Source organism: Apus apus, chromosome 14, assembly GCF_020740795.1.
Source record: "Apus apus isolate bApuApu2 chromosome 14, bApuApu2.pri.cur, whole genome shotgun sequence".
NCBI lineage: Eukaryota > Metazoa > Chordata > Aves > Apodiformes > Apodidae > Apus > Apus apus.
Window position 1 is genome coordinate 8,469,945 of NC_067295.1, and position 17,041 is coordinate 8,486,985.

Consider the following 17,041-nt stretch of genomic DNA (forward strand, 5'->3'; position numbering starts at 1 on the left):
TTTGCAAAGGTTTAACGTTTATTGTGCAGTGCTGCCAAGTAAAATGCAAGGCTGGTGAAAATGAAATGAAAGTACAAAAATAAATACACCTTTATGATGAGATTACAACTCCACACAAAACCAAAATATGTATAAATACAAAACGTATCAAATACAAAGAACAAATTCTGGCACTTGTCAAGACGAAGGCCTCATGAAAGTTAAAAAACACTTTCTGCTAGTGTTTTATTAGACACAGTGGAAGCATGCTTAAATTGAAAGGTTTAGAGGTGAGGCCTGAACAGAAGGTAAGCATTCATTTTTACTAACACTTAAACTAAACCTATTTTTACTTCAACATACTGCCTATGCTAATAATAAATACAGCACATAAAACATCCTTTAAAAACATCCATCTTTAGTACTGATACATTAACAGCACATTGTGTCACCTGTGACACAGGTTACTCTTGTCCTTGTAAATTTTTCCTCTAAATTTTTCTCTGTTCTCCACTCCTATGGAAAGTTGTGAACCAGAAATAAGTTTTGGTGCCTATGAGGCGAGAAGGAAGCTTACCTTGGGCTTTTTCTGTATTTCATCTGAAATAGTAAAGAACTGCAGTATTTGTGCGAAGGAGGCAGCTCCTCCACTTGGTGTAAACCCTAACAGCATCGGGGGAGCCCCCGCCTCAAGCTCTCAAATGAGTCCCACAGTAAAGAGCCACCAAGTAGCATCAGTCTTTAAAGTGTTTAGGTAGCATTTCTGCTTTTTTCTAAGTATGCAGTGTGGGTTAACTTACCACAATGTCCCTAGCTGCAGATGACAGACCTGGTGGTAGACCAAAGCCACAAGTGATGCCACCAGCCAGCCAACATCGCTGCTTCTCATCCCACGTTAACGTTCCTCTTTCATGCTAACACAATGTCCATCTTTTTTCTCTTTTTACCGGTGTCAACATGTTACAAAGCTTCTGAAGTTAGGGCATTGCATCATGTCCACAGGGGGAAAGCAACGGAATATAACCCATTTCACATTCAGGGAGACAGTTCTCTGCAATTACTGTGATAGGGCAAAACAGTAAGCCCTGCAAAGACTTTCATGGCCAAGCTTTTCTCTATTGAGCTTTGAATGTTAGCATCATGTCCCAAGTTCCTCAAAACCCAAAAGTTACAAAACTCTGCTCCCCTCAAGCTGAAGGATAACACCAGGTAGAAATACCAAAGCAAAATATTACCATGATCTTTCAATGTTACATTTTGATAAATATCAGAATGTGTTTGTTGGGCTTAGGTAGGGATTTCCCCTTCCCCCAGAAATCATGAATTCAGTACAAGGGCCTGTTCGATCACAGTAAAAGAAAAGCTGCTCAGAAAAAATGCAACTGTCATTAATGAAACCTAAGCTATCTGAAATATTATTATAGACAATCATTTATAACTCTGAAATGGTAAAACATTTAAAATCTTGCCTTCTGAAACTTTTGCAGAACACATGCTTCTTTTCATCGTAGTCAAAAGTTGTTTCTATAAAAAAATGCAATAGACAGCAAGGAAAAAAAACCCCAGGGCTCTTCCAGAACAGTGGAATGTTAGTCTGGATCCATGTCTGTACAGTTCAGCAGACATGCAGAACATTGAGGCCATTAGTATTTAAATTGAGGTATTCACATTTGTACAGAAAGTACATTCAAAAAGGCTGCTGACATATTCACTGATGGAAGAGCTCAGTTTTGTTTGAATGAAGTTGGGTTTTTTCTTATTTAACTGCTTTAACTTTATGGTATGAAACTAAAAATACTTAAGACACAACTTATCTATGGTATACACAGTAAGGACAATTTTAAGTAATGCAGAGTGTGAAAAGCCACACATTAGCTTAAATTTGTTCTGTGGTGGTCTTTAAATACACAAGATTATGAATCTTATGTGTACACAGTAGTATGAATATATAATAAGTTTTAACATGCAATTTTTCCACAAGCATTAGAGCTTCACAGCCCTTTATTACCTCAATATGCTTGTATTAATGTGTCATTGTAGGTGTAGCATTTCCAAATGTACATGTACATACAGAAGATGAAATATTTCAATCAGTGCTGAGAATGCCATCATTATAACAAAGCCATTTTATCCCAGTGAGTGCTGTCTTCTTAAATTGTCACAACATTTGGCTTCTTTCTTTGGGTTCTTCCTGCATATGCTCCTAAAAATTAGGCAGAAACATTATCATGTTACAATTAGTAGTACTGGTTTTTGTAACAGGATTATCCACAAAAATAGCCAAAAAGTCTAAACCAATTATTTTTTAAAGCAGTATTATATATTCAGTGGTTAGTTTTAAAATTATAGTTTTTATAATGTTACACCGAAAATGCCTCACAAAACTACTTATATGCTTGAAAGTAATGACACTTAATAGGATTTCCTTCCCCAGTAATATTCCATTTTCTTTGCTGCTGCTCTAAAATATCTGCAACTACAGTTCACAAGTTCTTAAGTCTGTTCGTAACACCCCCAAGACAAAGAACAAATGATTGATAAGTTTAACAATGCCATGTACTACTTCTAAACAAACTATAAATAAAAAAAATATATATATACAAGTCAAATATTTAAGATAACTGTTTCTTTTTCCCCAGCTCTTATAGAAATAAACCCAGAGACAGTTGTATGTTTCCATAGGTAAAGATACACAACCAGAATTAAAAGTGCTGTATGAGTAAGGTCATCAGGCAGAGTTGTAAGTGAAAGCTGCTCAAGTATAAAAAGAAAAAAATAAATCTCTCCACATGGAACAAATATATACATATATATATTTAAAACACCATATTATACTATGCATAGCACAAGTTATTTTCCAGCAGTAAGGGTTTAGCACTGCAGGCTGCTAAAAAGTAGCACAACTCAGCATTTGGTAGGTTCAGGCAGTTATGGAGTGTTCAGCAACGTGAGCAAACATTCATACAAAGTGGTGAGAATCATACCACAAGGTGCAGAGCAGTGGAAATGGAAGACAGCCATGGAGAAGTCATTACCAGGCAATTAAGTGAACGAGACAATGTGTGTGCCAGTTCTTTTTAAGATCTTGTGATACTCTGTCAGAGTTGCAGTGGTTACTTACAGGTGCCTGAGGGCTACACTCAGCACAGTGCACGGCAGCTTTGGAAATGCCCATGGAGCCCTTAGCACAGCAGGTTCCCTCACATCTCAGCACTGCTCCCCACTACACAAAAAGGCATCCTCTCCAGTACTGTTCTCTTCAGCTCACCTCTGATCTCGTAGGACAACCAAGCAGGCTGACAGGCATGATGCTTTATTAGTGCTGTAACACTACCTTTTAACTCTCCTCAAGTGCACTACAAGTTACATAAAAATCTCATATATAGAATAGGGCAGTAGAAGGAAGTGTAAAAAAAGCCCAGCAAGCTAGACAAAAGAATTGAAGAAGCCAAACTTTATTAAAAAGAGTTAGTCCTTTATCACCCAACCTTTTCCAGTGGCAGGGGAGCTATTACGTGAGATGTCTCTCCTACATCATACAACTGACCTGCTGCACACATAGCAAGTCTGACACCTTCCTGAAGTGCTGGCCTGAACACCAACAGGCTTCCCAGGACACACCATCTCCCATGGGCAACCTGCCCCTGCTCAGCCTGGACAGGCGTGTGGGAAAGACCACACATGGCTGCTGCCCCTCTGTGTACACACCTCCTGCCCTCTATTTCTTTTCCACAACACCTACTCAGACTAGACAAAGATGATTATTATGTCTAGTTGCAGCAGCAGCCTGATCTTCACCACCTTCTAACACAATCAGATCACATTAAATGCCTTGCCTGGCACAGCCTCCAGGCTACTGACTGAGCATCTCTGTGCTATTTACAATAATAATTTTTAAAAATCAACAAGTAAGACTCTCTACGGATTTATTATCATAGAATCATAAATCATAGAATGTTTTAGGTTGGAAGGGACCTAGAAGATCATCTAGTTCCAACCACTTGCAAGGGCAGCAACACCTTCCACTGGCCCAGACTGCACAAAGCCCTGTCCAACCTGGCCTGGAACACCTCCAGGGAGGGGGCAGCCACAACTTTCCTGAGCAACCCTTTCCAGTGCCTCATCACCCTTACAGTAACGAATTTATTCCTAACATCTAACCTAAATTTAAACTTCTTAGTTTGTACTTTTCTTTTTAGCACAGAACTCTGGATTGAGAGAGTGCAGAACAACTAAAGACTCTATTTAGGATCACCAGTTGATTCCTAAAAGAAATGCCTTCTTGCCAGAAAAAGACAACAGTCAATTGGAGTACTATTAAAGCTACAAAGCTCTTTGCAGAGATAATTTAAAACAAGAAGAATGAAAAGGGAAAAAAAAAGAGTACTTGGATTAATTTGTTACTGTTTTCTTCTGATTGTTGTGTTGTTCCTGTTCATCAGCACCCTCATTTACTAAACAGACACATTTTTGCAAACTTGCAGATGAAAATTTGCTTTAATGGCTACCTCTCATTGCTAAAATTATATTGCTTCATTTTCTTCTTTATATTTCTGATAAATTATTTACTACCTTCGCTAATTTTTCTGTACCATCACCAAGTGCAACTGAACAACTAATTCTAATTCAAGTCTACGTTGACTACTATTAGCTTCTCAGACAGTTGCAGTGAATATACCTGGCAAACTTTTATGACTGGGCATCTGGTGAGTGAAAGCAAATGAGCTGGGTGGTACATTCTATATACTATGTTTATAGAATTTCAAAGTGGATGGTAAAGTTACCAGCACGTTTGTTTCAAGAGATAGGTTAGATTTAAGACATAGCAAAGCAGGTGCACAAGAAAAGGAAAACAGTATATCCCCCATATAGTTTTTCTAGATACTACTAACTTATTTACTGTAAGATCCAAGCACCAATTTTCTACACACCTGAAACAGCCTTGTTAGACACTCTGCTCTCTGGAGCCTTCTTTCTATTTTGCTCAACCCCCTTCATTGAGGTCTTAGGGGTTCTAATTAAATACAAAAGAGTTAATAAGTCACTTGCATCAAACCTGAAAGGCTGTATTCAAAATTATAAAGACACTATCAAACTGTGTTCGGCATTAAAACATTTTTTACAGCCTCCTCCTGAGTACATGTAAAATTCCTACTGACATGATTATGGTTTAAGTAGCTCTATTAAATAGGAGAACATCTCTCCATGAACAGACTTTAAAAACTCTATTCAAGACACTGATTCAGTTTGGATACTGTGGCATAAGTCTACATTTAAACATATAGATACTTCATCAAGTGGAAGCAAAGCTTCATGAAATGAATGCTACAAGTAGAAATGCTGGAACACAGTGTAAATGGAGACAATACACGAGAGGATGAGAACATTACATACTTTTTTGCAGTATAAGGTAAAACAAAGCTTCAGCTCTCTCAGGATATTGTGAGAAGGAATTATTTTACTTTAAACAACAGTTACACCAGTGTGTTTAAATATCACTCTGAAATTACTGTGCTCTTGCACTTTGCATTTTCTTTAATCTTCAGGCTATAATCATGCTGTGCCCTTACCCTTGTCTGCAAAGCAGTCTGTGAACTGGGGCATTCTGTCCTTGGTTTGGCTGAAGAATGCTGTTAAAACACAACCTGTTATTAGCACTTCTTCCCTTCTTTAAGAAAAAGAACTTATAAGGAATACTGAATTATGCATCATGTTTCACATCACAAGTTTCAGAAAGGCTAACAGGCTCTGTAATGCAGAAGACATGTTGGCAAAAGCAGCAGGAATTAAAATTCCACAATAGGATTACTACTTTCACTATTTAAAAAAAAAAAAAAAAAAAATCAAAAAAGCACACAGATAAAACTCTCTCAACAGTGCCTTGGATTCCCAGTCATTGATAAGGACATGGAGGAAAACAGGATTTAATCACTTGAACTAGTCACTGAAGACTGGACTGTATTAGTAGACAGTATGTCTACAAAGCTTTTGGGTAAGCATGGGATAAAAAGTTGGCTTTAGGGATGCCAGGTTTCTGACTTTTTATGCTAGAAAAAGGTGCAGACAGGCCTCATAAGTCAGGGGCTGCTGTCCTCCTGAACAGCAAGTATCAAACACCATCATCTCTGTGATGTAAGCAAACAATCACATAAACTAGAAGAACTTCTCCTCACAACAGAAAGCCACTTATTTTCTGACAGCTTTCTAGAGAGAAGCATACAAATGTTTACACTGCAAAGGAAAGGGTATTAAGAAAAGTAGTAGTGTCAGACTGAAGCTTAAGAGATACTAACAGTTTATCCAAGAGAAAAAGCTTGAACCTGAGCAGAGATTTCAAGCCATGAATAAATAATTCCTGACCACAAAATTTCAGAACTGACTCTGAAGAAAGTAAATATTTTCTAACTTTTAATGCACTAATAAACTGCTTTCTCAGACCACGCTAAATCAGGTTTCATTGTTGCCTGTCGTAACAGTGGTAGGAATTGAGCTGACTGATGGCAAACCAGCAATGCAGATCAAAGGATCTATCATTATGAGGCAGTGCTTTAAAAGCATCCTTACACAAACAATCTTCACTCACCGGCTTTCAGGAGTTTTTTGTTTTATGACTGTTTTTTTACTTGGCATTCCCATTTCTGAAGCCCTAGAGAAACAAAAGTATTGAAACATATTTAAATTATAAAATCATCACCTAGGTCTTAAACAGAAACTGTAAGAGAAAACCTACATCAGGATCTACATCTCATACTCCTAGAGCAGTACTACTATCATCACTTTTGACTCGTGAGCAATGTGACAACTGTTGAGTTCACTCTGTTGCAGGGTAATGCCTGCTACTGCCCCCCCCAAAAAAAATCTTTCCCAGAGATACTCTACCAAGTATTGCTATTGCTGAGCACTCTAGAAACACTGATAAAATAACTTGGGTTATTTCTTACAGTTTATAAAAATCAACAATAAGCTAAGTGCACAAGGATCATTTTGCTCACCACTGAAATATAGCATAATTGCACAACTTGGAACAAACATTTGCCTCCCATATAAACAAGAAGTCTCTTAAAAGTAAGAGCAAACTGCTCTTGGTAAGACACCACACACCTGAACACAGTTTTTTATTCATTCTTCATAGGCGAGACGTTAATTTGCAAAAAATTTTTTACTCCAAAGGCTTCTTTTTACCATTTCCAATGCCTCCTACTTCTCTCGCACCCTGCCCCCCCACCACCACAGAGGGAGAACCACACATACTTCATGTACTTCTTCCTGTCCAGAGATTTCTGCGTAGCTGTTGAAAGTGTCACTTTCTCTCTTGGGCTCTTTACTTTATCCTAAAAAAGCAAAAGAAGCAACAATGACAGTTACTGCTCTTATTGAGCTTAATTTGGTCTGAGCTACTTAAAGCAATAAAATTGGAAAAAAACCCCACCAAAAAACCAAACACAAAACCAACAGTGTTTTCAGTACTAAGTCCACATTCAGGCTAAATTCAAGGGTTTCCTCATTTTAAAAAATAAAGAATCTTCCTTATATTATCAAATTTAAAATGTTCATGTGCTGTAACAAATGCTTTTCTGAAGTTTGAACTTTTTGTTATTACCTTCACCATGTTTTTTGTTCTAGTTTTCATACACCTAAACATTAAAAATGTCAACATATTAATCTCCTACTACAGTAAAGTGATTTTTATTTGGAGAAAGTTACCTACAGAAGTATAATTCAACAATCTTAAAAGCAAAATTATTCAGTACTTAAAGTCTTAAAACACTTCACATTCTCTTGACCATAACACACCATTTGCCTGAGCATCTTCTCTTTACGAACTTCACGGTCGTGACGCAGAATGTTCATTCTTTCTGATGCTTCCATGGCAAAAAAAATGTCATGGATGTCATAGAGGGCAGCTCGCAGCTGGGGAGAATAATTAAAGTTTTAATAAAGTGTCAGTCAAGTGAACATTCCCATGGGTTTTGATCATCAAGCTCTTCTTGCTTTCAACCTAAACAAAACACTTAAAAAGATAATTTTGAACTCTCTTCAATATCAGCATAAAAACAGAATCTTCTCTCCATGGCCATAGTTTAAACCTTTTACTTTGAACAAAATCACTATGAACATTTTAGGTATTTATATTACAAAAGTGGAATAGCTAGGAAAGAAAAAAGAAATAAAGGTTAAAATTATGTCACCTGAGCCATTACTCGTTCATGAAGGGATACATCTTGTGCTGAAACATTTCCTCTCTTTAGTGGGGCTTCAGACTGAAAATTTTTAATGAACTCCATGGTATCCTGGGAAAGACAGGAAAATAGAGTCAAGCACAAACATAATCCTTCACAGCAAAGCATAATTACAAACTGTATGTGTAGGACATTCATTCTTTGTTTGACTTGGACCTTAGGACACTAAGACATGCAACACTCCAACATGTTCATGTGACAGACATTCCCAAATTCTTCTGAAAGGAGAACATGCATGATTTCATCTGTCAATTGAAGACAGGAACAAAAACAAACAGAAGAAGCTGCATGAAATAAAACTGCCCATCTTACTTTTACAGTTTGCTTCAGATGTTTCAGTTTTTCTGTCTGCAGGAGTCTACGAGTGAGAAACCCCTTTGCCACAGCAGTGATCTTATCAAACTTCATTTGGATCTCTGGACTGAAAACCTTAAAAGAAAAGAAGTGTTCTCTCAACATTCAATAAAAAAGCAAGAATTATATGTTATTTCTCAAATAACATCAATCATGTGACATAGGTTTTCAAGTCAGAAACAAGCTGCTGCTAAAGTTTATTAACTTAGCAGAAGTAATATATTGTTATATGATTATTTTGCATAGATGAACAACGAGAAGAATATCCAATACAGTTCTCTTGTGTAATCGAAGTTGCTACAGGAAGGGATACTGAACTTTTCTGTGAGATTTATTACCCTACAGGTATAATAAAGTTACCATTGTTTCACAAAAACTAGTGGACTTTTTAAGCTGTAAATAAATCTTTTTTGTCCTTACCTGAGTCCACCTAGGTTTGATCCTGTTACTTGGCCTAGATACTGAGGTTTTTATAACTCCACTACCTGTTGGTCCCCAGAGAAAGAACGAAGTTTCACTTGTTGAAGCAAAGGTGTTAGGTGTTGTGGTGTGAGCAAAACCTGCAAGCAAAGCACAATATACAGTTCAACACACATTTTTTACCACAAACAAGTGACTATATGTGTGTACACACTCAGCTCAGAGGTAGTAGCTTTGATTACAAGGTCAATTATAGGCAAGAAGCAATCTGAATATTTGCTTCATATGCTAGCAAAATTTGCTAAATAGAAGACAAACCGAAACATTTCATGATGTTCTAGAACAGGTGACAGGTGTTCCACTGGCTCCAGCTGTACTTCCTTGCAGTCAAGACCCCTCTAATCCTCCCATACAAATGAGAACACCTGGCCCACTGCTTGGCAGCCACCTGGCATGAGGATGAACCTTCCCTGTCACGATGCAAATCCATCTCCTCATCCTTGATCAAAGAAGTTTACTTGTAGCTTGTTTTCCTCAAATATGCCCTAAAACAATTACATATAAATGCAATACATGGAGCCATACAAGGACAGCTGAAAAGGTGCTAAATGCCAGCTTGACAGAACTGGTTCCACGTATGTTGCCAACAGCTGAAGGCAGCAGCTGTCTGCATACGCTGATCAACACGTGGCCCAGGACAGGAACATTTATCAACACAGGGGGGCAGCTGGTCTGGGCAAGCACCGCAGAGCAAAATCCATCACAGCAATGAATCTACATTCTACCCTCTCCACTTTACCAATGCTGGTAGAGTTTCCACTAGGGACTGTCTCCAGCTCAGCCTGCACACTTCCCAACAAGCCGCTTTCGCTTTTTTTCCTCCACTCCAACTCCATCCTACTGTTAATATTCACTTTGGAAATTTCTATTTCCATTGTAGTGACCTTCTTTCCTTTCAGCTTTCTCTCCTGCTCTTCCAGTTCCTACAAAAGAAAGAAACAACTATGAAACTATTTTTCTAGCTCTGGAAAGCAAGAGAATACACATTTGAAAACCAACTGCTTCCTGACAAACTGCAACACAGCACACGTGCCCTTTGCATGGAATTTTTCCTCTTTTTACCTTACCTTCTGCAATTTCTCCTGTTCTCTCTCTTGTTCAGCTATCAGAATTGACAGTTGTTGTGCATGCTGTTCTTCAAGTCTCTTCCTCATTTCTTCAAAGGTCAACATTTTAGTTTTAAAAATATCTTCTGAGAAGATACATTGCAAAGAACAACATATTAAATAACGTCTATGATCTTTGCAACAGACACACATGCTTTTAACAGGAATACTTTGCATTATCAATAAAAAAGCACAATGTATCTTTGATACCAGGTTTCCATTATGTATTGCAAAGAACCACATCAGCTCCTACCATCCTTTAAAGTATTTGCATTTTCATATTTGTGGGATAAGCACATGAACGGAACAGCACTAACACCAACTGAGCCTATACTAAATTAAGGACACACAAAATGTATCTCTAAGAATAATATTCCTGCACTTGCTTGAGTGAATTAAAATTATTCCTGTCACTTCAGTTTGATTTGGTAGAGACAGATACAGGTGTAACACAGTCTTAAATTCAAAGAAAATACCTATATAATGATTTGCAACCCATTAAAAAGTATTTTCTTTCAATTTACGGAGGTTATTTTTTCTTTCACTAGTCTTATTTAGACCTCATGGAATATTACATAATTTTCTTAGTAAATTCCAATTTCTACATTCAAATGGGAAATTGGTATTTGTGCTGTCAAATTATACCCTTGAGAATAAATACAGAATTCTGATAAACAGCTGATACACAATGTTTGAGCTGCTGTTTTCCTCATAAATTGATTAAACAAGTATTTGTTACAAAAACTGTTACACAACTTTTGACCCCAAGCAACTCCGAAGACAGCAATTACTGCATTCTGTAGTAGTTAAAATGGCTCAAGTAGCAAATTAAATTTCTGAATTTGTCATTTATTCAAAATTGCAGAAATAATGAGGTTACTGAAAAAGGGTAAAATTTTAGCCTTTTGATATATACACATACTTAGAAACACCAATGACTAATTTTTTCCTAAAAGATTTATAAACTGAGAAGTTTAAGAAAAACCCTCAACTATAGAAGATCTTTTACCTTTTGCCATACTATCAGGGGCTACATTCTTGGTAATGTAAACTGATCCCACAGGATATTTCTGTTCTTGCAACCACTGCTTTTCTTGTTCTTCCATTCCAGCTGCTGGAATACAGGGACTGTTTTCTTTTTGGCAGTTGTCGGTGTCCAAATCAAGCCTACGTTTTACCTTTTCAAAACTATTTTCCAGAAACTGTTCGTTCGCTGGGGAAACACTCGGAGTGTCCATCTGCTGTTGCATATTCTTGCTCTGCATTAACAAAGGGGATGGGTCTTCCACATCATAAGATTTATTGAGTTCTACTAGAGAATTACATGTAGTATTTTCTAGCAAACCAGACGGTTTGGTTTCATTCACAGCTAGAAGCTTCTGTGCTGCTGCAGACTGACTGATGGCAAATGGCTCACTCAGTTTTGGAGCTACAATATTAGTACTACTCTCTACTTTGTATGTCCCTCTGCTGTCCGTCACTACCTGTCCTTCCACTGTAGCTGACAATGTTCCTTGGCTCTCCAAGCGCCCAAAGGAATGTTGATTTGGTTTGCCAACCCCCAGCCCATGGCAAGGGCCTGAAGAACTCCTGTTGACACCAGGAACTCTGCCAGGGCAAAACATACTGAAGTCCACCATAAACTTTGGCACCGATTCAGAAACATTATGTTTGTCAGCAATATCTTGCATGATTAAATCCATGGCTCTACCTTTGCCTTTAGGACTTAACTCATAAGCATTCACAGGGTTATTTATAATGATGTGTCCCATTGATAAAGGTCTCGGGCGCCTTCGGTGCATTTTAGGGCTCATGCTTGGCTCTGGGCTTGGCAACTTGGCATAAGAGCCTGTGAGGCTCCTGACAATGCTACTGTCATGGTCAAACAGACAAGTCTTTTTCAATTCTTCATCCGAATCTGAATCCACCAGTGGGGGTGTTCCAACTCTCATAGGTATGTCCACTTTAGAAAAACTGGATAACGTTGAAATACTGGTGTTACTCGTGTGAGTAGAGGCACCTTGGAGAAGGGTGTTTGTTTTATTAAGACTGGGTTTATCAAGTGTCAGAGCAGAGCAACTCCTGCCTGTAAACTTTGCTCTTTCTTTGACAGAATCAGTTGTTTTAACACCATCATTTTCTTTATCTGAATGACTTTCACTCATACTCCTCTTCGAATTACTTTTTGAGCTACGCTTGGTTTGCTCTGTGCACTCCCTAGATTTCTTCATCAGGTTCTGAAGACTCATTATGTATGGATCTTGTACTTCCTCATCTGGCAGTTGCACTCCTAGTCCCTCTTGCTTTTGCAAAGCATGTGATGATGCAAGCTTATTATGAACGTTGTTAGGAGATGCAGCCCTTGGGCAAGGTACTTCTTTTGAGAAGAGACTCTCACTTTGCTTTGAAAAAACATTTTCTTCGGCTGCTTTAACTACTTCTGTCACATTTGATATCAACTGCCCAGTAGTATCTGCTGGTGTCAGTTCTGGTGTCTTTTCAATCTCTGTAGGACCATTCCTTTCAGGAGAACACACCAAATTTGCATCTGACAGAGCTGTGAAGTCAGTTGAAGCTTTTGAATCTGAATCAGGGCAAGTTTTCTCAGCCTCTCCTGTGTCCACATTACTCACACTAGGTCCTTTCCTGAGCTGCAAATAAAAATTGAAAAAAAAAAAGTATTTTCAATGAAACCTCCTCAGATTCCTGCAAGCTTTTCCTCATTTAAAAAACAATGTTACCATCTTAAAACCAGTAAGAAATTTCCATTTGACTGTTACCAATTTCCTATGAAATACTTACAATACAGAGCTCTTTGCAACAAGAAAGAGGTTACTGCAATTAAAATGCAAATTTTAAAAATGGTCCACTCAGCATTTTCACTAATACCAAGTATCTAAATACAAAGATGCTTCCTCCTATAATTTTGATAAATGAAAATAATTATTTTTTATTATTTTTATGAATTTTATGGCTTAAAAATATTTTGCAAGATTCCTCTTACAATATAAAGACATGTTTATATAAAATAAGAAATGCCATTGAAAATTTTCAGCACAAAATATAGACTAACCTACAGAAAAATTAAGAACCAACAAAATTCTTAATAAAAATAGTGGAAATGTAAAAGAATTTGTTTCTTTACTAGTCCAGAGACAATTAAATATGAGTTTTCATTTTTTCAAGTACTTGAAAAACCAACTCCATTTCAGTGAGAACTAAATGCTACTTCTAGCCAGCATTTGTTTAAAAAGATTTTCACACTAAAATTATCCTGTGTGTTGCAACTCTATTATCATTTGAAAAATAAATAAAACCCAAACCAAATCAAACAAACCAACTTATTTTTGTATGGAATGTTATGTTCCTGGTCTGCTCTTCACATTCCAAGCCAGAAAACCGTTGCCACATACACTCCAGTAAACAATGCAAACTAGTGTGTTTTGTTTGACACCTTAGTGACTAAACAAAGGCAGTGTTAACTGTACTTGTTTAAGCAACAAGTTAATGTAAAAGCTATATTACAACTGTTAGAAAGAAAAATAATAGCACTTGATAAAGTGTATTTAATATTCTTTTCAATCCAAACCTCTACTAAATTCATCACTGAAGTAGCCAAGAAAACAATTACAAAGCACACAACAGAATTCCAAGTTGATGCAAAGGTAATTTTGATGCTGCAGGGTTGAATATAGGTTATTTTCTGCTTTAACTATAAGCTAGAAATAAAGAAAGCCAGTTGCTCTAACACTGAGAGTTTTGTTAATTTATTATTGAATTGAAACAATAATCTAGTTGTTTCAAACACAAAAGCAACTGTCACTTCTCTGGTGTGGGCTGTCTTCTGCATATACCAAACAAGCAGTGAAAAGCAAGTCTCATGCATTACAATGAGCAGAGATATTATCACTAAACAATCAGTTATCAGGTTACATAGCATGAAGTCCTAGAAAGCCCTGGTTTTGGGGTGTTAACTGCTATTAATTTCATGTTTCTACTGGTGAACACTGAAATGCCAGCACTTTCTCAAAACATCTACAGGCAGAGGTTTTCTGTAAAGCTATGAGAGAAACTCTCTGGAGTAACACTACCTGAACATTTTCTAGAATCTCCTGAACACGTTCCAATAAAGCTCTTTTCCGGGAGTTCTGTCTCCATGTCTCTAGGTCCAGTGCTTTCTGTTTGTACTGCTGTACTTCCTTTTTCTTTTCAAGGCTAAGCTGCAAAAACAGAGTGAAAGAAACATGGTTTGTATCACTAAATGCAACTTTCAATACAGAATGACAGAAATAAGCTGGAAAGAAAAACAGCAGAAGAAAATAATAGAAGAGCAACAGTCATCTAAGTTGAGACTTTGTGCACATTTTAAATTCCAGCTTTTTTTAACCAGTTACACTTTTTTTTTTAATTGAAGATGCACAAAATGCCTTCTTGGCACACATGCAAATGAACATGAATGTAAAAGGTGGTTTATTTAAAAATTTGCATGAATATTACATGCTACAGTACCAGCTTCAAATGACACCTGACTCAGACTGAAGGACAGGTCTTTCCCAGTCCTCTATGGAGATGAAAGGCTTAGAGCCTCTGTAGAGCATCCTGTAGGGCACTCTGTGACCCATCTTCCTGCCCATACTCAAACTCTGAAGCTCTATGAAGCACTAGCTCACATCTGCCCTCTTGAACCAGAGGTGAATTTCACAACACAGAAGTGTATGCAAGCAGTATCCTGGATCCTTTCAACTATCAGAATCTGAAGATCTCCTAAGTCTCTATTTTAGAATATGGAGTTTGGATAAAAGTCAAAAACAGATCTACAAAACTACACCTGTAAGAAATGATTTCACAAAGTTCTACAAAATTAAGTAGTCTCAATTCAAATTATGCATTTCTTCTATGAAACCTTAAAATATTCACCCATTTGTAAATTATTACAAAATATCATTTAGTCTCCAATGTCTGGCTGTATCATGATTTTTGGAGATCGTTGTTTGAGTCTCTCCACTCATATCTCCTGTCACTGGAACATGGAAATCAGCTGCATTAGTGCACCAGCTACCAAGCAAGACCAACAGTCTTTTGCTTGGCTACCTTTGCATTTAGCATAGAATGACTGAACATAATTGACCAGTCTGTGACATTACAGACACATGGGAAAAAGGAATTTTCTTAAAAGCTTTTCAACTATCTCAGTATTTCCTATTTGCACTTTTTCCTTTGACACTTTTAAACAAACTCGTGGTCAATACTTGGAATGGCAATATGATTTTACATAAAGATAAGCCCAACAGTAACATTAATTTAATACCACAAACATTTTTACTCCCTTTGTGAAGACAACAAATTTCAAGAAAGGAAAGCAAACTTAGACAATGTGAAAAACATACATTTTACCCCTTTACTTTGTAAAATTAAGGCTAGGAATGCTTACAATATACCAAGAAGCAGGCCAGATGAAACCTCACAGAGAGCTGTACCTTCAGTAAAATCATTACATGTGGACATCAAAGCTAGTGCCAACAGCACAGTAAGCACACCAGGGAAGAAAATAAATTTTTTTAAAAGGGCCTTACCAGAGGGGAAAGCACAGGAACTCCATGGAATTGAATGAGAGAGATATTTTTGTGCTGAACAGTGAAAGAGGTTTCCCTTTTTATTGCCTCTTCTTGGAGTCTGGAAAGATGCTTCTTACAGAATATTTCATAGTCCTCCATCTTCATGATAACTAAGCTGCAAAGAATAATAGCATTATTCTTCCATCTGCTTCCAAGACTATGATGGGAAAACATCACAACTAATTCCGTATCACTGTATTCTGGGAAACAATTTACACATACAGAAAACTTAATGAAGTTTCTCTTCTTCCTACCATTAACAAAAGCTGCAAAGCTCTCGTTTCCCCCACATAAAAACAAAGTCTGCATATATAAGCAAAAAAGGATGATCACAGGTGCACTGAAACAAAAACAAGCATTGAGACACAGGATAAACAGAACTACACATGCTACAGATAATCTTAACAATTTCCATCAAAGGCCAAACCTTTAAGGTCTCCCATGACTATCAGAGAGATTCTATCAACTGTGAAAAATCCCAATAAATAAAATAGCAGCCAAATTAAACAAATAAAATAAAAAATCATTAAGCCGGTATTAAAACAAGATCAGCCTTTGTATCTAGGGCACGGACAGGAATTTGTGTCTCACTCCCATGTGCCGCCTCCTCCCTAACCCCGGTATGAACAGACAACACTTCCACCAAAAAAACCCCACACGTTACAGCCTTGTTTCCTGAATAAAACCTACACATCTCCCAGCGCCCATCCCTACCGGAGCAGCAACTCGGAGCCGAGCACCACCTGCCGAGGCCTCTCAACGCTTTTGTTCCCCTCGGGCCGAGCCCTGCCCCGGCCTGGCCCCGCACCCCGCAGGCCCCCGAGCCTGGCCCCCCGGCCCCCCGGCGGCAGCGCGCCCACCGCTCCCGCCCAGCCCGCTCGGTACCTGCGCGGGGCCCGCAGCCCCGGCCCGGCCCGGCCCGGCGGCTCCCGCAGCCGCGCTGCCCCGCCCCGCTCCGCCCCGCGGGGCCCAGCACCACCGGCCCCGCGCGCACCGCGGGCCGCTCCGCCCTCCGCGGGGCGGGACACGGGGGACGCCGGCCAAGCGCGGCCTCCGCATGGGCTGAACGAACGCTTAGGGCAGAACCCTCTTGGTTTGGCCTAGGAAAGGCCCGGGCTGGAGGGACAGACCTCTTCACAACAGGGCCCCGCGGGGCGCGCCTGCCTGCGGGGCGAGCTTCCCGGCAAAGGCTTCCTCCAGCTGTCAGAGGGATGAGGTGGGACCGAGGCCATCCCGGTACTCTTAATTTCCAGGGATTTCTATCTGC

General features: G+C 38.5%; 1 protein-coding gene across 2 annotated transcripts; it reads right to left on the reverse strand.

Annotated features, from left to right (window-relative positions):
* CCP110 (centriolar coiled-coil protein 110) lies at window positions 1-16,721 on the reverse strand. Of its 2 annotated transcripts, XM_051632657.1 has the most exons (15): window positions 16,660-16,721; window positions 15,733-15,889; window positions 14,251-14,379; window positions 11,169-12,810; window positions 10,121-10,245; window positions 9,793-9,976; window positions 8,994-9,133; window positions 8,532-8,648; window positions 8,169-8,270; window positions 7,774-7,890; window positions 7,231-7,310; window positions 6,563-6,625; window positions 5,550-5,609; window positions 4,911-4,993; window positions 1-2,182 (listed from the first exon to the last, which is right to left on the reverse strand). In XM_051632657.1, the coding sequence occupies exons 2-15, from the start codon at window positions 15,877-15,879 to the stop codon at window positions 2,130-2,132; spliced, it is 3,042 nt and encodes a 1,013-aa protein (XP_051488617.1). In that variant the 5' UTR covers window positions 15,880-15,889; window positions 16,660-16,721; the 3' UTR covers window positions 1-2,129. The 2 variants fall into 2 exon arrangements, with proteins under 2 accessions (XP_051488617.1, XP_051488618.1); XM_051632658.1 differs by lacking the exon at window positions 4,911-4,993.
* Window positions 16,722-17,041: the final 320 nt, after the last annotated feature.

Coding starts and splice junctions, on each gene's coding strand:
- CCP110 (XM_051632657.1), bottom strand. CDS start 15,879: ATGAAGATGGAGGACTATGAAATATTCTGTAAGAAGCATCTTTCCAGA. Junction 10,246..11,168: donor CCCTGATAGTATGGCAAAAG/GTAAAAGATCTT, acceptor GTATCTTCTCAG/AAGATATTTTTAAAACTAAA. Junction 4,994..5,549: donor AGACTGCTTTGCAGACAAGG/GTAAGGGCACAG, acceptor GTATTTAATTAG/AACCCCTAAGACCTCAATGA.